The 23,181-nt window shown below is 44.0% G+C and overlaps 1 protein-coding gene across 1 annotated transcript in view; it reads right to left on the bottom strand.

Moving 5' to 3' along the window:
• The window catches only part of LOC121271966 (flagellar attachment zone protein 1-like), a 77,133-nt gene that overhangs the window by 2,863 nt on the left and 51,089 nt on the right, over nt 1-23,181 (bottom strand). The window contains exons 15-20 of the mRNA XM_041178226.1: nt 21,586-21,670; nt 20,773-20,846; nt 18,529-18,593; nt 15,981-16,063; nt 2,960-3,058; nt 1,119-1,235 (exon numbers count right to left, since the gene is read on the bottom strand). Coding sequence (XP_041034160.1) covers nt 1,119-1,235; nt 2,960-3,058; nt 15,981-16,063; nt 18,529-18,593; nt 20,773-20,846; nt 21,586-21,670 — 523 coding nt within the window. The remainder of the gene's footprint in view (nt 1-1,118; nt 1,236-2,959; nt 3,059-15,980; nt 16,064-18,528; nt 18,594-20,772; nt 20,847-21,585; nt 21,671-23,181) is intronic.

Genomic DNA, 23,181 nt, shown 5'->3' with positions numbered 1-23,181 from the left:
ATAGGATTACATAGGGAACATGGCACAGAAACAGGCCATTCAGCCCAACCAGTGCATGCCAGTGCTTAAGCTCCACTCAAGCCTTTTACATCTTTCGTCCTCTAAATCTATCATTGTAATTTTCTATTCACTTCCCCGCCATTTGCTTGTCTAGTTTCCCCTTAAATGCATCTATACAGTTCGCTTCAACCACTCCCTGTGCTAGCGGGTTCCATATTTTCACCACTCATTGGGTGAAGAAGTTTCTCCTGAATTCCCTATTGGATTTCTTGGTGACTATCTTATATTGACAGTTTCTAGTTAGGCTCTTCCCCACAAAAGAAAACATTCTTTAAGTGTCCACTTTCTCTAAAGCTTTCCTAATTTTAAAGGCCACTATTAATTCACCCCCTCTGCCTTCTTTCTTTAAGAGAGGAGACCCAGCCTGCCAATCCTTTCCCCATATGTATACCCATGCATTTCCTTGTATCATCCTTGCAAATCTTCCCTGCACCCTCTCCAGTGTCTCTATGCCCTCTTTATAATATGGCAACCAGAACTGCATGCAGTGCTTTCAGTCTGGTCTAACCAAAGTTTTGTACAGGTTGAGCTAGATGAAAAAATGGAAGTAATATAGGGCTGCTCTGGGTGGATCAATAAGATAGGCTGAATGGGCTCTCTCAACTACAAAGTATCATGCCACTCATGCCTCAGCTTACTGGTGCTCGTGCCAAGTTGAGTGGCACAGGAATCTGATCCGGCTCAACTCTAGGAAGTCCGGAACGACAACCAAGCGAGGTCCCTTCACAAAGCATTACAAACCCATTAAAAGGAACTCTGAAGTTCCTGGGACAATGAACTACTGTCTGCAGCCAACATCATAATGTAACTTAGCCCTTCTGTCCTACTTTTTTTGCAAGGAAAGCGAGACCATTCATTGAGCTCACAGTGGCCGTGTTTAACTTAGTCTGTTCACTTAACCCTGGGGGGAAAGAAAGGTGCTTGTTCTCTTTGAAACTTTCTCTTTTTGTTGCTTTGAAAGTGAGGATTTTTCTTAAACATTTAAATTGAGTCAGAACGATTCTTTGCTTAAAAATGAAGTGCAGAATTTTGCACAGGACATTATGAAGCGTGCTTACCTGAACGAGATGCGATTTTGGCACCCAGTATTCAAGAGAGGCATTGCCTTTCCTATTGTCTGGGAGCTTATTGTAAGCTTTTGTCAAATCTTCTTGCTCTTTCACCAAAGTGGCCAACTATTGAAAGGCAGGAAAATTGTTATAGCCCCCATTTTCTCCAGATAATGTCCTCTTCAAAACAGATGAAAAAGGTGTTTTCTTCTCCGCCCAGAACGAATGCTTAAAAAATCAATACTACATAACAATGTAAATTACAATATGGAACTACGTTGCAGCTAGTTTGTAACAGAATAATGAACGTTGACAGCACAGAAGGCAGCCATTCAGCCCATTGTGTCTGTGTTGGTTCTTCGCTGGTGCAATCCTCAACAAGACAGGAGTAGGCCATTCAGCCCCTCGAGCCTGCTCCAACATTCAATAAGATCATGGCTGATATGATTGTGGCCTTAACTCCATTTTCCTGTCTGTCCCCATAACCCTCAGCTCTGCTGCTGATCAAGAATCTGTCTAACTCAATGACCCAGTCTCCACTGCTCTCTGCAGTGGTGAATTCCAAAGATTAATGACACTCAGAGAATAAATTCCTCCTCATCTCCATCTTAAATGGGAGAACCCTTGTTTTGAAACCGTGCCTCCTAGATCTAGATTCCCCCACATTTTCTCAGCAGCTACCCTGTCAAGTTCCTTCAGAATCTTAAATGCTTCAAGAAGACCTCCCATTCTTCTAAATTCCAATGAGCAAAGGCCCAACTTAGTAGACCTTCCTTCATAAGGCAACTCCTTACTCCTAGGAATCAATCTAGAGAACCTCTCTGAATTGCCTCCAATGCAAGTATATTCTGGAGGAGATAGTGGCATAGTGATAACGTCACTAGTGATCCAGAGACCCAGGCTAATGCTCAGGGGGACATGGGTTCAAATCTCACCAGGGCAGCTAGTGGAATTTAAATTCAAGTAATAAAATCTGGAATTAAAAGTTAGTGATGGTGAACCATGAAACTATCATCGATTGCTGCAAAAACCCATCTGGTTCACTACTGTCCTTTAGGGAAGGAAATCTGCTGTCCTTACCTGGTCTGGCCTACATATGACTCCAGATCCACATCAGTGTGACTCAACTACCCTCTGAAATGGCCCAGTAAGCCACTCAGTTCTAGGGCAATAATGTTGACATCTCATGAAAGAATACATTTTTTTAAAAAAGTCTCTCTTTAAATAAGGAGATCAAGGGCGCCATTTTCACCTGGGTGCGGAGACCTGTTTCATCGTGAGAAAGGCCACACGTCATTTTTATTTGGAGGAAACATGATTTTCCTCCACATTCTGACCCCATTTTCCATTCTTAATAGTGCAGTAGCTTTCCTTCTCCCTAAATAATTATCTATCCCAGTCCCACTGAAGACCACAGTGGAAGAGCAGCTTAGTCCCAGGACAATGTTACAATGCAACTTTAAGCCTGCATCCTTCCCCCCTTGGTCTATCACTTGGTTCCCCCATCCCTCCTCAGGGCAGTCATTATGCTTGTTGATTGAAGAACTCTCTCGCAAAACCATCCCGCTTGCTACACTTGCCCTTTCCTTCAAGATCTCCCTCTTCTTTATCTCTTTCTTTGGATCTATCCTGTTCCTTAACTTTTCACTCCCTCCGTCTCTCCCTCTTCCTTTCTCGAAGGTGCTGCGAGGGACTGCCGCATAAGGCACACAAAAGAGATGCAACCCACTGTCGTAAACGGGATAAAGTTGATCGAGTTTCCAAGGCTAAAGCTCAGGTAGGTCTCCCCATGGAGGTCCTTAAAGCGAGAAAGATTATACAGCCCTAGCAACATTTCCAGAGTGACTTACCTGATCAGTCATTAGCTGGCTGCGTCTGCTGAAGCTGTTGTTCTCCCGCTGGAGAGTTTGAGAAAACTGCTCTTCAAGCTTCATCGTCTCCTCCCGCCCCTTCAAAACAGAGGACTATAGTTGGCCTTTCTAATCTTGCACCAATGAATTGCTCGTTGGAACGTCGCCAAAAGCGATCCCGAACTGTTCTGAACTGTCACTAATGTTCCCTCAGAAAATTTCTTTTGTCATATGCGGCCTGTTCATTTCAGTGCGTGGTACATTTAAATTGTTTCACGTGGCGTCTTAAAGGGGGCAGCTTGCGACCTCAGCTTGTGCAGGACCTTCCAGGTTGTTGCGCAGCCACGCCTACAGCCGACAGGTTGTTGCGCAGCCACGCCTACAGCCGACAGGTTGTTGCGCAGCCACGCCTACAGCCGACAGGTTGTTGCGCAGCCACGCCTACAGCCGACAGGTTGTTGCGCAGCCACGCCTACAGCCGACAGGTTGTTGCGCAGCCACGCCTACAGCCGACAGGTTGTTGCGCAGCCACGCCTACAGCCGACAGGTTGTTGCACAGCCACGCCTACAGCCGACAGGTTGTTGCACAGCCACGCCTACAGCCGACAGGGAACACTGATTTTTTTAAAATTTTTTCATGGTATGTGGGCATCGCTGGCAAGGCCAGCATCTGTTGTCCATTATCAACTGTCGTAAAAACCCATCTGGTTCACTAATGTCCTTTAGGGAAGGAAATCTGCCATCCTTACCTGGTCTGGCTTACATGTGACTCCAGACCCACAGCAATGCGGTTGACTCTTAACTGCCCTCCGAAATGACGTAGCAAGCCACTCAGCTCAAGGGCAGTTAGGGATAGACAACAAATTCTGCCCTTGCCAGCGACACCCACATCCCAGGAAAGAATAAAAAATTTCCTACATTATCACAGTGACTACACTTCAAAAGGCCGACATTAGAGACATCCTGAGGTGGTGAAAGGCACTCTATAAATAAAGTTGTTACTGGGAATGCTGTAGTTTGGAGTGGGGGGGGGGGGGTGAAGGGGGGCTGATAAGGGACATTTACATTTACTGGAACAAACTTCCTGAAAGGGTGGTGGAGGCAGGTTCATTCGAGGTATTCAAAAGGGAATTGGATTGCTATCTGAAAAGAGAGAATGTGCAGGGTTACGGGGATAAGACAGGGGAGTGGGACTAGGTGGAATGCTCTTTCAGAGAGCCAGTACAGACTCGATGGGCTGAGTGGTTTCCTTCTGCACTGTAAAGATACTGTGATACTGAGATACTCTGTACCTTAGCGTTTTGAGGGGAAAGCCATGCAAGTTCAACTTCTTGGTTTGCTAATGTGCAATCAGATTCGGAAAAAGGGAGACTGTTTCCAGTAAACGAGTCGCAACAGCAGTGAACTGCAATGGGACAAAAAGCAGCCAAAGCAAGTGGGTTTCCACTGGCACAAATCACTGAAGTGAAACAGAGTAAACGAGTCTTTTTGAGTACCCAATGCCTTTTGAAACTTGCACGTTCATGAACTGCTAAAAATGATTCTTCTTCACTTTGTAACTCAATATTTTGGATCTGACCATTTTGCTGAGTGACAAGAGTAGAACAGGCCTCCATTCCCCAGTCTTTTTGCCCTTCAAACTTAACAAGCAGGGAAGTTGCCCCCACACTTTGAGAAAGAGAACTGGAAAAGCTGCTCCATGGGACATTTAATCGGAAAAGCAGCAATTCAGACAGATTGCTTGACATTCCCATTAAACAATTGGAATAGAATTAGATTCTTCGAGTCATTAACTTTTCTAACAAACTGGCAATCTGCACAGACACTCAGCAATGACTAACCTCAGCTATGACAGCGGCTCTGTTGACCCAATGGGTAAAAGGATTATTCCCTGAAGAACTAAGTTAAACTGACAGAAATGTCCCAGGTTCATGCCGGGTGAGCTTGCTTCAACTATGGGGCAGGGTTGGGGGACACGTTTTAATTGGCCTGATGCCCTAGAGCAAGGCAAGAGAAACAAAAATTAACCAACAATGAGATTATTACTCAGTGAACCCCTGCCGGAAAGTACAAATGTGTGGGTATCATTAACTTACAGCTCTGTATTTTATTCATTCATGGGATGTGGACATCGCTGGCTGGGCCAGTATGTATTGCCCATCCTTGTTCAGAGGTCATTTAAGAGTCAACCACATTTCTGTGGGTCCAGAGCTACATGTAGGCCAGACCAGGTAAGGACAGTAGATTCCTTTCTCTAATGGACATTAACGAACCAGATGGGTTTTAACAACAATCAGCAATGGTTTCATGGTCATCATCAGATTTTTAATTCCAAATTTTTATTGAATCCAAATTCCACCATCTGCTGTGGTGGGATTCGAACCCGCATCCCCACAGCATTACCCTGGGTCTCTGGATTAATGGTCCAGTGATAATACCACTATGCCACTGCATGCTTAACATTGCACTGTGTCAACTGTGGATTGTTGGTAGCACTCTGGCCTCTACATCACAAAATTCTGGGTTCAAGTCCCATTCCAGGGTTCAAGCACAAATACTCTCAGGCTGACACTCCAGTGCAGTACTGAAGGAGTGCTGTACTGTCAGAGGCACTCTTTTGTATGAAACATTAAACGGAAGCCAAGTCTGCCTATTTGGGTGGGTGTAAAAGATCCCATGGCACTATTTTGAAGAAGAGCTGTTGGCCTGGCCAATATTTACCCCACAATCAACATCTCAAAAAACAGATTATCTGGTCATTATCACCTTGCTGCTTGGGGGAGTTTTAGCTTCCTACGTTACAACAGTGACTACACTTTAAAAAAAAAAGTACTTCATTGCCTATAAGGTCTTTTGAGATGTCTGCTGGCCGTTAAAAGCACTATCTAAAATTGAAGTATTTTTCTCTTTTGCAAAACATCCCAAGACATTTCAGAAAGGGGCACCTATAAATCAGGAATTGGGAAAGGATGGGGCATAATGGAAAAGATGGGATTTCAGGCTCCATTCAAAGGTGAGGAAGAGATGTGGAACGAGGAAGGGATTTAGGAAGACAGTGCAAGGTATTGGCAGCTGATGGTTTTGGAGTGGGGGGGTCATAGGGTCATGGAAAACATGATCCAGCTTAGCATGCTATAGTCAATCAGCTGGCAGGAAATCACGGTCTAGGTGAACATTTGGACACCCATTTGAGGAAGGTACTGGAGGTTTGCTTGTGCCTGTGGGGGGAACTTTCAGGAGGGACGGGAGTGGGGTGGGGGAAATCACTGACAAAGACCTCGACGCGCAGTTCAAAATCTACTGCAGATCATAGAGCAACACCACAAAACGTCTGAAGGGTCATTTTACTCCTGGCTACAGTACCATCATTGCACAACAATGTAACTAAATGACTGCCGTTAAACTTATGCCATTCATATCCAGTTAGGTTGATCAATCATTCAGGTAAAAAGAGGTTTGAAATGTCAACGTTCTCATCTATGATAATGAGACTTGGCTACATTGTTTTAGCTGTCAGAGCAAATCCATTATCGAACCACCCCCGTGAGTCCAGAAGTTAAAGCATAAAACATCCTCCGCTGATGGAGTGATGTCAGAGTCGATGAAAGGGCACTCTCTCTAATTGCTAATATAATTCTCAAACATCCCAATCTAAATTGACTATCATTGCTTCAATAGGCATTTTACAGCAGTGTCAGATACTCTCATTGACTGTTAACCCTTTCATTGGCACAGAGCCCCATAGCATACATGTATCTCTTGTGCTTTTCCAACATTTTCTGCACCATAGGTGCACTAGGAGTTTGAAAAGAGAGAACATTTAAAATTTGCTGTTAGGACATAGTCAACACTAATAAGGCCATGTCTAATGCCAGTTCATAGCTATTCTCAGGAACTGGTGGCCAATGATTTTAAGCAGAGAGCATTAAGAATCAACTGTGTAGCATGGGACTTTTATTCTTCAATGGGATTTGGGCATCGCTGACTGGGCCAGCATTTATTGCCCATTCCTAATTGTCATTGAGAAGGTGGTGGTGGGTCACTTTTTTGAACCAGTCCATGTGGTGTAGGTACATCCACAGTGCTGTCAGGAAGGGAGTTCCAGGATTTTGACCCAGTAACAGTGAAGGAATGGCGATATATTTCCAAGGTGTGTGGCTTGGAGGGGAGCTTGTAGGTGGTGGTGTTCCCACGTGTCTGCTGCCCTTGTCCTTCTGGGTGGTAGAGGTTGAGAGTTTGGAAAGTCAAAGGAGCCTTGTTGAGTTGCTGCAGCACATCTTATATATGGTACACACTGCTGTCTCTGTCTGCCAGTGGTGGAAGGAGTGAATGTTTAAGGTGGCGGATGGGGTGCCAATCAAGCAGGCTGTTTTGTCCTAGATGGTGCCAAGCTTCTTGAGTGTTATTGGAGCTGCACTCATCCAAGCAAGCAGAGAGTATTCCATCACACTCCTGACTTGTGCCTTGTAGATGGTGGACAGGAAGTGAATTACTCGCTGCAGAATTCCCTGCCTCTGACCTGCTCTTGTGGCCATAGTATTTATATGGTTAATCCAATGCAGTTCCTGGTCAATGATAACCCCCTGGATGTTGATGTGACTACATACATAGGCCAGACGGAGTGAAAATAGCAGGTTCCATTTCCCAAGGAAAGAAAGTAAGTCTTGCATTTATATAGCACTTTTCATGAGCACCGGATGTCTCAAAGTGTTTAACAGCCAATGAATTACTTTTTGAAGCGTGGTCACTGTTGTAATGTGGAAGCTAATTTGTGTTCAGTAAACTCCCACAAATAGCAATGTGCTAATTAGCAGGTAATGTGGGGTTTTTTTTGCAATGTTGATGGTGAGATAAATATTGACCAGGTCACCAGGGATAGCTGACGTGCTCTTCATCAGAAACGTGTCCTGGGACCTCTTACATCCACCCAAGCAGGCAGATGGGACATTGGTTTAATGTTTCATCCAAAAGACGGCACCTCCAACAGTGCAGCACTCCCTCAGTTTTGCAATGGAGTGTCAGCCTTGATTTTTGTACTCAAGACCTGGAGTGGGACTTGAAGCTGTGACTCTGTGCCTTGAATGAGTGCCTCACACTGCCTTGTGACTCAGAAGCAAGGGGGCTACCAACTGTGTGATGGCTGAACACCACGGGACAATATTGAACCAGTTTGGTTTTTAATCGAATGGTGCTAAAACCGTTCCTTCTCACTTTCTACTGATGTCATCATCTTATTAAATCCATGGTGGAATCTAACCCCTGGGCCTTTGGATCATAATCACTACCCTAATGGGACACTGCCTAATAGACAAGCTCCAACAAAGAGTCTACACCTGAAGTGTGGTAATGTTAATGGATTAGTAATCCAGAGGCCTAGACTAACGCTCTAGAAACACTGGTTCAAATCTCATCAAGGCAGATAGTGGAAATAATTAGCTGAGCTCAGAAATAAAAAGGGTAGCCACACTAGGAGTGTGCTATAGACCCCCAAATAGTGATAGCAAATATGTCGGCAAATTTCTGAGTGCACAAACAATAGGGCAATAATAGTTGGGGATTTCAACTACCCCAATATCAACTGGGATACAAATTCTTGAACGGCATTCGAGGTCATCATGTAACAAGCCCAATGAGAAGGAGTATAATTCTAGATTTAGTCTTAGGAACTGAAGCCGGGCAAGTGGATGAAGCAGCAGTGGGGGACCATTTTGGAGATAGTGACCACAATACAGTTAGATTTAGCATCATTATGGAAAAGGACAAAGATAGAACAGGAGTAAAAGTTCTAAATTGGGAGAAGTCAAATTTTACAAAGCTGAGAAGTGATCTGGCGAAGTCGACTGGATGCAGTTACTTAAAGGAAAATCAGTGACAAATCAGTGGGAGGCATTCAAAGGGGAGATTCTATGGACACAGTACAATAAAGAAAAATGGCGGTACTGCCAAACCTAGAGCCCCCTGGTTATCCAGAAGCATAATAAGGAAAGGATAGGCCCATCAGGGATGTACAAGGTAACTTATGCAGTGGACAATCCCTAATTAATCCGAGCCTTTCTAAGAGGGCTAGCATTCCAGACAGCCAGGGTAATGCTCTGGTGGCCTGGGTTCAAATCCAACCACAGCAGATGCTGAAATTTGAATTCAATAAATATCTGGAATGGAAAATCTAATGATGACCGTGAAACCATTGTTGATTGTCATAAAAACCCATCTGGTTCACTAAGGCCCTTTAGGGAAGGAAATCTGCCTATTGAAATGGCCTAGCAAGCCACGCAGTTGTATCAAATTGCTAAAAGTAAGTCAATAGCACTGTAGGTGTATCACCATCACTACCCTCGCCATTCCTTCACTGTCACTGGGTCAAAATCCTGGAACTCCCTCCCTAACAGCACTGTGGGTGTACCTACACCACATTGACTGCAGCAGTTCAAGAAGGCAGCTCACCACCACATTCTCAAGGGGCATTTAGGGATGAGCAATAAATGCTAGCCCAGCCAGCGACACCCACATCCTGTGAATGAATAAAAAATAAATAAAGCAGAAAAAGAAAGCTTATGACAGTCACGAAAAACTTAATACTGTAGAAATCCTAGAGGAGTATAGAAAATACAGGGGTGAAATTCAAAGGGGAAATTAGGAAAGCAAAGAGATCCTATGAAAAAATATCGACAGGTAAAATCAAGGAAAACCTAAAGATGTTCTGCCAGTGCATTAAGAGCAAGAGGATAACTAAGGAAATGGCAAGACCTATCAAGGATGCACGAGGTAACTTATGTGTGAATACAGAAGATGTGGGCAGGGTTCTTAATGTGTACTTTGCCTCTGTCTTCACAATGGAAAGGGATGATACAGAGATTCAAGTTAAAGAGGAAGATTGTGAAATATTAGGTACAATAAGCAAAGTGAGAGGGGAAGTACTGGAGGGACTGGCATCATTGAAGGTGGATAACTCACCAGAGCCAGATGGATTGTATCCCAGGCTATTCAAGGGAGCCAGGGAGGAAATAACGGATGCTCTGAGGATCATTTTCTAATCATCACAAGATCCTGGTGAGGTAGCAGGTGGTTGGAGGTCTGTGAATGTTGTACCAATATTTAAAAAAGGGTGCCAAGGATAGGGCAGAAAATTACCACCCAGTCAGTTTGACTTTGGTGGTGGAAAAATTATTAGAATCAACTCAGAGAGACAGGATAAACTGTCACTTAGAAAGGCATGGATTAATCAGGGATTGTCAGCATGGTTTTGTTCGGGGAACGTTGTGTTTTACGAATTTAATTGATATTTTGAAGAAGTAACAACGAGAATTGATGAGGGTGGTGCAATGGATGTTGCTAAGGCATTGACAAGGTCCCACATGGCAGACTGGTCAGAAAAGTAAAAGCCTATGGGATACAGGAGAATGTGGCGAGTTAGATCCAAAATTGCCTCAGCAACAGGAAACAAAGGGTAATGATCGATGGATGTTTTTGAGAATGGAAAGCAGTTTCCAGTGGTGTTCCACAAGGCTCAGTGTTTGGGGCCCTTGCTGTTTGTCGGATATATTAATGATTTGGACTTAAGTGCGATAGGCATGATTGGGAAATTTGCAGATGACACAAAAATTGGCTGTGTAGTTGAAATTGATAGCAATGGTTTGGTTGTGTGGGTGGAAAAGTGGCAAATGGAATTCAATCTGGAGAAGTGTGAGGTAATGCCTTTGGGGAGAGCAAACAAAGCCAGGAAATACACAATAAACAGGAGGATATTGAGAGGGGTAGAGGAAGTGAGAGACTTTGGAGTGCATGTCCACATGCCCCTGAAGATGACAGGACAGGCAGATAAGGTGGAAAAGAAAGCATATGGAATGCTTTCCTTTAATGGACGACGTATAGAATACAAAAGCAGGGGTGTAATGCTGGAACTGTACAAAATGCTAATTAGGCCACACCTGGAATTTTGTGCACAGTTCTGGTCGTCACATTACAGGAGGGACATAATTGCACTGGGGAGAGTGCAGAGGAGATTTACAAGAATGTTGCCAAGGCTTGAAAATTTCAGCCATGAGGAAAGATTGGATAGGCTAGGGTTGTTTTCCTTGGAACAGAGGAGGCTGAGGGGTGACTTAATTGAGATGTACAAGATTATGAGGGGCCTAGATAGGATACACAGAAAAGACCTGTTTTCCCTAGCAGAGGATTCAGTTATTAGGGGGCACAGATTTAAGACGATTGGTAGAAGGATGAGAGGGGAATGAGGAAAAGCTTTTTCACCCAGAGGGTGGTGGGTGTCTGGTATTCACTGCCTGGTTTGGTGGTGGAGGCAGAAACCTTCAACTCATTTAAAAAGGTACCTGATCTGCACCTGAAGCGTTGTAACTTGCAAGGCTATGGACCAGGTGCTGGAAGGTGGGATTAGAATAGGCAGCTAGCTTTATTTATTTTTCTCCTTTTCTGCCGGCACAGACACAATGGGCTGAATGGCCTCTTTCTGTGCTGTAACTTTTCCATGGTTCTATGAAACATTAAGCTATGTTTTCTCTTTCTGCTGGCTGCACGTTTCCAGTATTCACTGTTTTAATTTCAGATTCTTGCTATTTTTTCTATTCTTACACGTTTTATACAGTAATTGAAGGTTGATAAGAGTTAGGCTGCAGCTAGTTCTCAATGCAGAATTAAAGAATATCAGAATCTTGTTATTGAACTGATCTCTTAAATTAATGAAAAAGCAATTTAGGGTCATTAGTCAAGCTTGTAATATGGCTCATTTATGCTTGCTAGAAGCATCATACGTTCATACACAGGGTCCTGTTCTCTGCAAACGAAAGGAATATGTTCAGGCATTGCACCTTTTCTAAATTACCCGGGAGTTTGGGGGCCCTATAGATTTATAGATTTCAGATTCTTGCTATTTTTTCTATTCTTACACGTTTTATACAGTAATTGAAGGTTGATAAGAGTTAGGCTGCAGCTAGTTCTCAATGCAGAATTAAAGAATATCAGAATCTTGTTATTGAACTGATCTCTTAAATTAATGAAAAAGCAATTTAGGGTCATTAGTCAAGCTTGTAATATGGCTCATTTATGCTTGCTAGAAGCATCATACGTTCATACACAGGGTCCTGTTCTCTGCAAACTGCTTTCTCCATGGCAGTGCCTCAGCCAATCAGATTTGACTTTCAATCAGCATCCTTTTCTCCTGTAGTATAAATTGCTGCGATCATTTGAAATTTCGCATTCTTGCATTTGTCCTATAAATACAAGGTAAAAAGCTTTGGCGACATGTCTCCCTTTGCAGCAATATTCAAGCTCTGTACTTCCAAGTGACTGAAAACCTAACTGCTTTGTTTCTTGTCTCCCTGCAAAATTGGCATTTGGCTGTTTCATTTCTGCACTCAGAGAGACAACAGGTGAAGGGGCAATAATGATGATGGTTTGGATCAAAGGGGAGCAAGTATTAAGTTGTGTCACAATGAGAGGTTTATTTTCCAACAATCAGAAGATGGTTTATTAGACTCCTGGGAGTAATGGCAAGGCACTAATCTCTTTGTAGGCTGCAAGTGAAGTCATATATCATATGAGGGATAGCAAAGACCTTTGCTAATGGCACTAGAACAGTCTGGAGGCAGACACACGTTGCAGAGCTGTGTGAATGTGCTCCACAGGGAATCTCTTGTCTGACAACACTAGGACATGCCCTCAAGTTCTGACAGCACCTCTGGGGCTAATGCACAGGAGCTGGAAAAATGGATGGGTACCTGCCACTTAATATACAAGAATGCAGTTATGTCATACATCAGTCGTGGCTCAGTGGGTAGCATTCGGGCCTCTAAGTCTGAAGATTGTGCCCCACTCCAGACACCTGAACTTAAAAATTCGAGCTGATGCTCTAGTGCAGTACTGAGGAATTGCAGCATTACGAGTGGTGTTGTTTCTCAGGTGAGACATTAAACCAAGGCTTCATCTGCCCTCTACGGGTGGATTTGGCACTATTTCGAAGAGCAGCAGGGCAGTTATCCTCAACACCCTGGTCAAGATTTACCCCTCAATCATCACACACACAAAAAAATAATCAATTTGTTGCTTGTGGGAGCTTGCTGTGTGCAAATTGGTTGCTGCATTTCCTACATTACAACAGTGACTGTGCATCAAAACATTCACTGCCTGGTGTATCCTGAGGCTGTAAAAGGCACTGGATAAGTGCCAGCCTTGCTTCTTTAACAGGGGTTGAAATGTTTCCTGTATTAATCATAAAGAAGCCACAGGTATTTGTCAGGTTTCTGATTGCTGAAGCCCATTACTCCACTAACAGTTTGGTGCACATAAAGTTTTAGCTACTCTCTACAAGGCTTTGACATAGGCAAGTGGGATCTCCACCTCTGGACGGCTTCTTAAGCATTGTTTTCCTCCCCCTTATACTTTCATGGGATGTGGGCATCAATGGCAAGGCCAGCATTTGTTGCCCATCCCTATTTGCCCTTGAACAGAGTGACTTGGTAGGCCATTTCAGAGGGTAGTACATTGCTGTGGGCCTGGAGTCTCATGTAGGCCAGACCAGGTAAGGACTGCAGATTTCCCTCTCTAAAGGACATGAGTGAACCAAATGGATTTTTACAACAATCGATGATAATTTCATGGTCACCGTAACTGAGACTAGCTTTCAATTCCAAATTTATTAATTGAATTCAAATTCCACCAGCTGCCGTGATGGGATTCAAACTCGTGTCCCCAGAGCATTAGCCTGGGGCTCTAATCCACTGACACTGCCACTCCCTACACCACCATCTCCTCTCTAACGAGTTAAAAGTGAAATTGAAGAAGCAAAGAGTAGAAGCACCATGGAAAGGACAGAGGCTGTGTAGCAACAATAGCAATGCCTGATTAGCAGGGGAGAACAGGAAAGGTCATATATCAGATCTGATTATTCAGGTTTAAGCATCAGGCGCACTGGACCTCCTACAGGGATCAGTAAACTTTATAAATATATTGAACTTTCTAACAAAGTTTGCAGAACAGCAGGTGGGTGAATGAGGAAAAATTAAGTCATCAAAAATGATGGATCAAGATTTCCGTTGAATTTAAATATTTTATTCATTCAATATTTTACAAAGCAGGCAATAAACTTTGGTATTTAACTTGCGAGGTATAGACTTGGATATTCAAGCTCAGTTAGAAGACTTGTGACTTTATTCACAGGATAAAACCTCCTCAATACAATGCTGAGTCAAAGGCAGCTTATTCTCACCATTTCTCATTGCAAGTACAAAAGGCAGGGTGTTGACAAGATCAAAGCTCGCCTTTGGTGACTACATCAAACCTTTGCATTACTTTGATCTCCCTCTTTTGTGACAAGTGGGAAGATGTAAGGAGATGCACTTTAAAACCACTTTTACCCTGTTCAAGAAAACTTTCATTGCAAAACGGTGAAGGGGACACAAAACTATTTCTTTTAGAAGTCAATTACCACCAGTTATACAATGGCCTTGACTTTCAGATGGGACAGAGGATCTTCAAATGGCTTCGGCTGAGGGAGGAACCAAACCCAAGGGACTTAGCCACAACTTTGCATTTTATATGGAGCCTTTAGTGCATTGAAAGTTTCAAAGGAACTTCACAGGAATTTAATCGGAAAAAATTGACATTGAACCAAAGGAGGAGTCATTAGAACTGACCAAAAGCTTGATCGAAGAGATATGTTCCAAGGATTGTCTAAAAAAAGGGGAGAGAGAGACAGAGACGTTTAGGGAAAGAATTCCTGAGCTTATGGTCTAGACAGTTGAAAGCTTGGCCACCAGTGGTGGGACAAAGAAAATCAGAGATGCACAAGCGATCAGAAATAAGGTTTCTGTTGCAAAAATCCATCATCTGTTGTAACAAGTATTTGCAGCACAGAAACAAGGCATTCAGCCCAAAAGGTAGCATGTGACAGGATTGGAGAAGGTGCAGAAAAGATTGGAGAGAATGGTAGAGAGACTTCAGCTATGTGGATAGACTGGTGAAGATGAGGTTGTTCTCCTTAAAGCGAAGGTTGAGAGCAGATTTGTTCAAAATCTTGAGGGGGCTGGACAGGGTTGAGAGGGAGGAACTGTTCCCATTGGCCAAATGGTCAAAATCAGAGGGCACCGATTTAAAGCCACCAGCAAAAGAGCAACATGAGGTAAAACCTTTTTATGCAGTGAGCGGTTAGGAGCCGGAGTGAGAGAGTGTGGAGGAGGCAGATTCAACTCTGGCTTTGAAAAGAGAATTGGAGATAGTTCCTGGGGAGAAAGGGCACCAAGTCGAAGGAGCTTGGGTTGCCCAACCCTACGTCCAAATCACTGCCAAGCGGGTGCTACCATCACCAGCATCAACCCCTCATTGGGCATTTGCTATGTTGGCATTGAGTGTAACAATGGGTAGTTGTGGATATACCTTGGAGTAGCCAATGGAAGGAGGAAGTCTGAGCTTTCCAAACAGAACATTATACCTCGGGGGCTAGCCCCAATGTCACTGCCTGTGAGGCACCAGTCTCACTACTGTACCTGCCAGTTTCCCTTGCATTTTGCTACAGTTGCCCAAGGCTTTGGTGAGACCACACCTGGAATACTGTGCACAGTTTTTAGTTTCCACATCTAGGGAAGAATATACTTGCATTGGAGACGGTACAGCAAAGGTTCACTAAATCGGATCCTGGGATGAGGGGGTTGTCCTATGATGAGAGGCTGAGTAAATTGGATGAGGAGAAATTACTTCACTCAAAGGGTTGTGAATCTTTGGAATTCTCAGCCCAGGGGGTTGTGGATGCTCCACCGTTGAATTCATTTAAGGCTGGTATAGAGAGATTTTTGGAATAAAGAAATATGGGGAGTGGACAGGAAAGTGGAATTGAAGCCCAAGATCAGCCATGATCGTATTGAATGGCAGAGCAGGCTCGATAGGCCCTAGGGTCTACTTCTGCTCCTATTTCTTGTGTTTTCTTGACTGTTCCTTGTACTTGCTCAAGAACCAGGGCCAGCTCAAGCCACATGAGGTTTCCAGTGAAGATCCACAATGGAGTTCCACCTACCTGTGCAAGGACCTGCACCTCAGTCAATGATTTGAGAGCCGTGTCCCTCTCTTCCTGGAGCTCGCTGCTTCTGGCGCTGTAATCTGAAGAATAGAAGGAACACTCAGGGTTTGAAAATATAAATATAGATGACGGAGAAAAGGATGTCACTTGAAGACAATCAGAGGCATACAATTTGCACAGGGCAGCATCCCACAAATTTATATCCTTGCTGCAAGTGATTTGAACCAAAATTTGTCTTACAACTTGTGGAGGCAGTGCAAGTGCAGGTTTCCAGGTGGAGGAGGCTAATAATGACAAACCACTTGGCTTCATGATAAGGCAGCAGATCTCATTTCCCCCCATCTGTGTTCCATTACTACCCCTGAAAGTCTCTATACACCTTGTGAAGCTTGGATTTGACACCTACTGCCTCAGGATCACAATCCCCACAAATGGCTTGTACCAGTAATTACAGGCAGTTCTCAAGCTCCCTATCCCACTGGAGGGAGACAAGTTGGATTCATCAATCCCTCTTAGCCTGTGTGACAGTGAAGATTTCCACTCATAACCATGTTTAACCTCCGGTCACAAGTAAACACCTAATGCCATTTTTTCTTTATTCTTTCATGGGATGTGGGTGTCACTGGCAAGGCCATCATATGTTGCCCATCCCTAATTGCCCTTGAACAGAGCGCTTGCTAGGCCATTTTGGAGGGCAGTTAAGAGTCAATCACATTGCTGTTAGTCTGGAGTCACATGTAGGCCAGGCCAGGTTAGGATGGTGGATTTCCTTCCCTAAAGGACACTAGTCAACCAGATGTGTTTTTTTTTAAGCAACAACTGATGATAGTTCCATGGTCACCATTACTGAGAATTCTTATATTTATCCAGATTTATTGATGGAATTTAAAATCCACCAGCTGCCGTGGTGGGATTTGAACCCATGTCCCCAGAGCATTAGCTTGGGCCTCTGGATTACTAGTCCAGTGACATTACCACTACATGATCATCGCCTCCCCCCTGCAACTCCTACACTTTATATTTGTCTGATATTGGCAGCTCTAGGCTCTACGTAGCAATAACTTAAATTTATATAGCACCTTTAGTAATAAAATGCCCGAATTGTTTCATAGGAGCATCATAAAACAAGATGTGATAAAGCATAATATGGATAAAAAAGCTGGCATGGATTCAATTGGCTGAATGGCCTTCTCCTGTATCCTAATGACTTTATGATCCTATATAAAATGCATAGAGGTCATATTAGAATGACGATGGTAACCAGACCCTGCCAAATTAAACATACCTGCATAAAAACTAACCAATTGCAGCCTTGAGCTTCATATCTAGATCACTCTTATTGTGGATTCTCAGGCACTATGATATTGATCGGATATCTCATTTCCTTCTGTGGCCCATATATTTCAAAAATATCCTTGAATTACATCACACACATATCATCCAGAAAATTTTTACTGTTAAGATCATCTCAAAATGAAAGAAAACAAACAAAATAAAAGAGAAAGGACTCGCATTTATATCGCACCTTTCACAAGTTCAGGAGGTTCCAAAGTGGTTTACAGATAATGAAGTAATTGAAGTGTAGTCACTGCTCTATATCACTTGTGTAAGGCATGGGGTTTCTTCAATGTAGTGTTCAATTGTTCTGTGTTTGATTATGTTTACTATCGATGCTCACTGTGCTTGATTGGTTAAGCCTGAGTGTGAACTCAGAGAAAAGTAAAAAAAGCTATAAAAAGAGCTGGAAGCCAGAACTGCGAATAAAACCTGTTAATCACACAGAAACTAGTGTCATCTCTGCATTGCTCTGAGATATAAAAATATACTGTAGACCCCCCAAAATTGGGGGCTGGCAGGGTGGATAATGTGTGCTTCACAAAGTGCGTTGTGGAAGGAGTACATCTTCAGGTCATATCTTTGGCCCCGTACTGGGTTCACTATTACTGTTAAAAAATAACTCAGGATGCTGCAATATGGACCACAGAGTGTGCGTGACAGGATGAAGGAAGTGCAGTTAGTTTCAAAAGTGGAAGAGAGGGAAATAGCAGCAAAAGTCGGAAAGTTGAGAGCAAGCAAAGGAGGAGGAGAGAAAAGAGGGACAGATCAGCAGGCAGTGAAGGAATGAATGTAAGAGGGGCCAGAGCAATGGGAGAGATAGAGTGAGAAAAGGAAAGCAAAAACAGCTGCAAAAGACAGCAGCAGGAACAAGAGAGATGGTCAATAATGAGAGAACCAAGAAAAGGAAGGGAGGGGGAAGGGGAAACATCAAGGAAAATGAGACCAAAAGAGGAACAGAAGGACAACATGAAAGCAAATTAGAAGAAAGGAAGAATTTAATGAGTCTCAGGGCAAGAGACAGATTTAAAAATGAACAAAGTGGCATAGACTCAGGAACCATAATAACAGAACATTAGAACCATCTTATTTCCTGACAGGGGGACATTTAGCCAGTCTTGTGGGTTGGATCTGGGGAGGAAGTTAAAGAGGAGGGAGATAAGAGAACACTATTCCGGGTATAACCCGCACAATAAAAGGTGAAACGTACCTTGCAACTTGGTGCTCATTTCTTCCAGAAAGGAGTCACAACGAGCACATTTCTGAAGGGGATAACTGCAATAGAAGGAAGTGAAGAGTTAATAGTTTCTGATGGGATAGAAATTAATGCCAGTGATGTTAGCAGACAAACGTGCTTGGATCAGGTTCATCTCCCCATTATTTTAATTGAAACTTGAATCTGTTTATTTAAAAGGAAATGTCTGTTAGCATAGGTATTTGTGTGTGTTACAGATGACTCAGAGAGTCCGAGTTGCTGTGGAAACCTGAATTTTTACATGCATGTTGTAGTCTGCAGCTATGGATAGTGATGGTAGAGGCTCCAACATTCTTTCCATTACATGGCTGACCAGGAATCTCTCCCACTCTTACTGCCTGCCATTGTTTGGCCATGTTACGAATGCACCTTCCTTGGCCATCAAGTGCTGGACTGGGGCTCGAACCCAGAACTTCTGGCTCAGAGGCAGGAACACTGCCACAAGACCCCCACGGTGTGTATATATTTTATGTTTATACCGTACCATCAGTAAGGGAATATTGGATTAGCAACCTAGAGTTCAAATATCACCATAATTCTTGTCATTAAAAAACCCAACTACAGGAAAAGGGAACTACTCACCCTTATCTAATCCAGCCGACACACAATCTAGTCCACACAATCCGCTTGACTCCATAAAGAGACAACTTGTATTTATACCGCACAGAGGGAATTGCAAAGCACTTTGCAGCCAGTTAGTTACTTTGGAACTATTGTCACCGTTTTAGAGGCAGCCACTTTGCAAAACCAATTAATCTGTTGGTCGAGGAAGAAACGGTGGTCAGAGCAATGCGGAGAACTCCCTTGCTCTTTTGCAAATTGTGCCATGAGATCTTTTGTATCCAACTGAATAAGGGGATAGGGCCTTTGGTGAGGTGCCTGATTGAAAGGAGGAATTCCAATATTGCAGAACAGCGCACTGAAGCCTAGATTGAACTGCAATCTTGTAATTTAGAGTTGAGAGTGCCAATAAAATTCCCTTTGAAGTGGCCTAGTAAGACAACACTTCCTCAAGGCAATGAAGGTCAACAGTAAATGTGGCCTTGCTACATGTAGAATATGACAGGTTATGGTTAGACACTCTCGTCTTACCAAGCCAAGAACAGTCAAATCTTTAAACTTCCAATTAGGGCGAGTGACTAACCATTATTCAGCTATTGGTTAGGACATTATGGGTTCAAGCCCCACTCCAGAGACTTTGGGCAGGATATTCCGGTCAGCAAGCGGGGGGGTGGGGCCCACTCACCAACGCGTAAAATGACGCAGGATGATGCCAGGTAGATGTCACCCCGCATTATTTCCATTTTCAGGTCGGCAGGCGGTGCAGCCGAATCAGCTGTGTGCCCGCCGACCTGTCAACGGCCAATTGAGGCCATTGAAAAACTAATTAAAGTCATTAACGGACCTGCCCGTCCAACTTTAAGGTTGGCGGGGAGGCTGGGAGCCCTGGCGGGCTTCAGAAAAAGCATCAAACCTCATCCACGGGCGGGGTGAGGTTTCATGAGGGTATTTAAATTTTTAAGAAAGGTTTCAATAAAACTTATGGACATGAACCAACTCATGTGACAGTGTCACATGAGGGGACGTGTCAGGCAACATTTTTAAACACGTTCATTAAAAGTTTTAAATCGGAGCTGATCTCCCTGAGGCAGCACTTAGCCTCAGGGAGATCTGTGCGCTCTATCATGCTCATGCGCAAAAGTGTGCACTCCCGGCTGAGGGAATCCTCCCCACCCACACAGGGAGCGCATAGCACTTCCTGGCAGACGCCACGCTGGGCAGGCCTTAATTGGCCCGCCCACATAAAATGGCGGCACACCACCAATCGGGGGGGGGGGGGGCGCCGATCAGAGGCACGCCCGCCCGCCCCCACACAATCCCCCCCAGTTTTTCCCTTGAGCACAACGTCAAGGTTGGCAGTACTGAGGGAGAACTGCACTGTCAGAAATGCTGTCTTTCAGATGAGACATCAAACCAAGGCCTCGCCTGACCTCAGGGGCGGGTGTGAAAGATCCCAAGGTGCATTTTTAAAGAAGAGTTCTCCAAACTGCCCTGGCCAACATTTATTGCCCAACCAACAACAGTGAAGGGTCTGGACATTGAGAGATCTTGCTGAATGCAAATTGGCTGCCATGTCTCCTATATCATTGGACCCTCTGTCTGGCGGAGGGGGTTATCAGATATGACTCACAGCCCCACCTCTGGTGCTTCTCGGACTCTTCACTAGGGCTCACTAGTTGGTGAATTTCTCCCAAAACGTCCGCTTCTGCCAACTGCAAAAGATCAACAAGGACAGATCTACCACATTCAGGATCACATATCATCACTTTCAGCAACTCACACTTATACTGCAACCTTAACTGTATAAGATCTGCCAAGGAGCATGTTAACAGAATTTAACACTGAGCCACATAAGGAGATATGAGGTTGGATGACCAGAAACTTAGCCATAGAGGTAAGTTTTAAGGAGTATCTTAAAGGAGGGAAGGAAGAGAGGGATTGAATTCCAGAGCTTTGGGCCCAGGCAGCTGAAGGCACAGCCAGCAATGGTGGAGCGATTATAAATCAAGGATGCACACAAAGCCTGAATTGGAGTAGTGCAGAGATTTCAGGTTTGGAGGAACTCGAAAGACCCAAAGTCTGTCAACAAGCCCTGTTTCGATTACACAGCTCCCCGGATAGTTCTTGAAGGCAGAAAACAGAGGGAATCCACCACTGAAGTGCCTCTTTATAAGGCTCCATACTTTTACTTGGAATCATAAACTCTGTCCCCAACTCTGAGCACGTGTGGTGCAAGACCAGGAAACAGCCTCGAATATGACACCCACCTTACCATGGACAAACATCTTGAGCTCATGGAAATTGGCCAGTTCAGGGAGGTTCCAGAGAGCTACGGAAGCCCATGGTACTAAATCGTATTGTGCATCAGCACTGTCAAAGACAGAGCGAGGGAATGAATCACAACACATGGAAACTCGAGGAGGGAGAGAAGGTAAATTTTAAGCAGCAAACCTTTAACTCCAATGACGAAATCTTAATTTCATGTTCAGTCTTCTCAGTTTTTCTGCGTCTTTCAAGTTGTCTCAATGTTTGCTCTCTGTAGACACAGAAAAGAGATTCAAACATAGTTAGTAAAACAGCCTGAAGCAATATACCACCTCTTTAGATGTGTATCTGCTGTCACCATTCTCTATCCAAGAGGTTACTGCCAAGAATTTTAGAATATTCATTTTGGAGATGTAGGTGTTGTTGGCATTTATTGCCCAACCCTAGTGGTCCCTGAGAAGATACTGTTCCTTCCCCCTGAATTGCTGCATTCTACGTGAAGGTGTCCCCACACTGCTGTTAGGTAGAGAATTGCAGGACTTTAACCCCAGTGACAATGAAGAAATGGGCTTTAAGAGGTGGCTGAAGACACTCCAGTGTTGAATGTGCCCTCCAATTTTCTCCCACCTCTGCTGTGAAGTGAATAACCCTTCCTGACTTATCATCCAAGATGGACAACACAGGTGAGACCATTCATTGGTAGCATCTTGCTAAGCTAAGGTTCTGCGCCTCCAGCACAGCTCACACTCAAGACATTTGAATGGTACCAGGTGGTTGCATGCTTCCCCAAGCAGTAAGGGTCTGGCACTGTTCTCCCTCCATGTTCCTCACTGTTTGGAGAATAAGCTTCAACTACTTGAGTTGATTCATTCCCAGACCCTTTCAACCCAATGTCCTCCACCTTCCCATCACATTCTGCAAGGCTTTTAATACTCAAAGCATGATATTACCTAACCCCCTACTTCTCAATTTACTCTTCTTACTCTTTTCGATCTCGAAGCCTATGGGTGCTGTAGTTTGATCTTGTCACCTATTTGTAATAGAAAGTTGTCTGCAGATCGACTCTAAGTGGAAACATTAGGTTTATTTACAATTCAGCCAGCAGCAACTACACGTGTGCTTTCAACTCCATCTCTATCGCCACACTGACTGACACTCCAAGCTGCTAATACACTGGTTTAAACAGATCATGTGATCTTACATCACAGGACTATTGGTAAATGTACAGTTCAATATTTAACAAAACCATAACTACTACAATGGGTCTTTGCCAGTCACCCATGTTCCTCAATGATTGTTGTGCTGCATTATCACCGGGGCAAGTTCACATAGGTTGCCTCTTCAGATATGCTCATGATGTAGTTGCTGGAAATGAATTGGGGGATCCCTAGTGCCATGTGTAGGACCAGCCATCCCCAATTTTATGGGTTCGTCCCATTATTGAGGTTATTGTCCTGTGTCCAGGTTGTATGCTGCTGGGATACATAGTTCAGGCATTTAAATTTCAGACACGCTCAGTACATCTCTCCCAATGTTGCTCCTGGCTACCTAAATCAGACAGCCACCCGCACTGTCAGGTTCACCAGTAACCCCGGCCCACTCACACAGTCCTCCACGCCAGTCCCTTACATTTTTCTCTGAGTGTTGGTCACCATGGTTACACAATGAGGAATCCCTATATTATTTGGAGCACCATACTCATGTGAAGGAAGACTTGCCATTTTCTGGCATATGCAGAGAGGCCGGTTTACACAATAATTGCCTCTTACTGGTTACTCAATC

The sequence above is a fragment of the Carcharodon carcharias genome, chromosome 32 (genome assembly GCF_017639515.1).
Source record: "Carcharodon carcharias isolate sCarCar2 chromosome 32, sCarCar2.pri, whole genome shotgun sequence".
Taxonomy (NCBI): Eukaryota; Metazoa; Chordata; class Chondrichthyes; order Lamniformes; family Lamnidae; genus Carcharodon; species Carcharodon carcharias.
The sequence above is the reverse complement of the archived record's forward strand: the minus strand, read 5'-3'. Positions and strand labels throughout refer to the sequence as shown.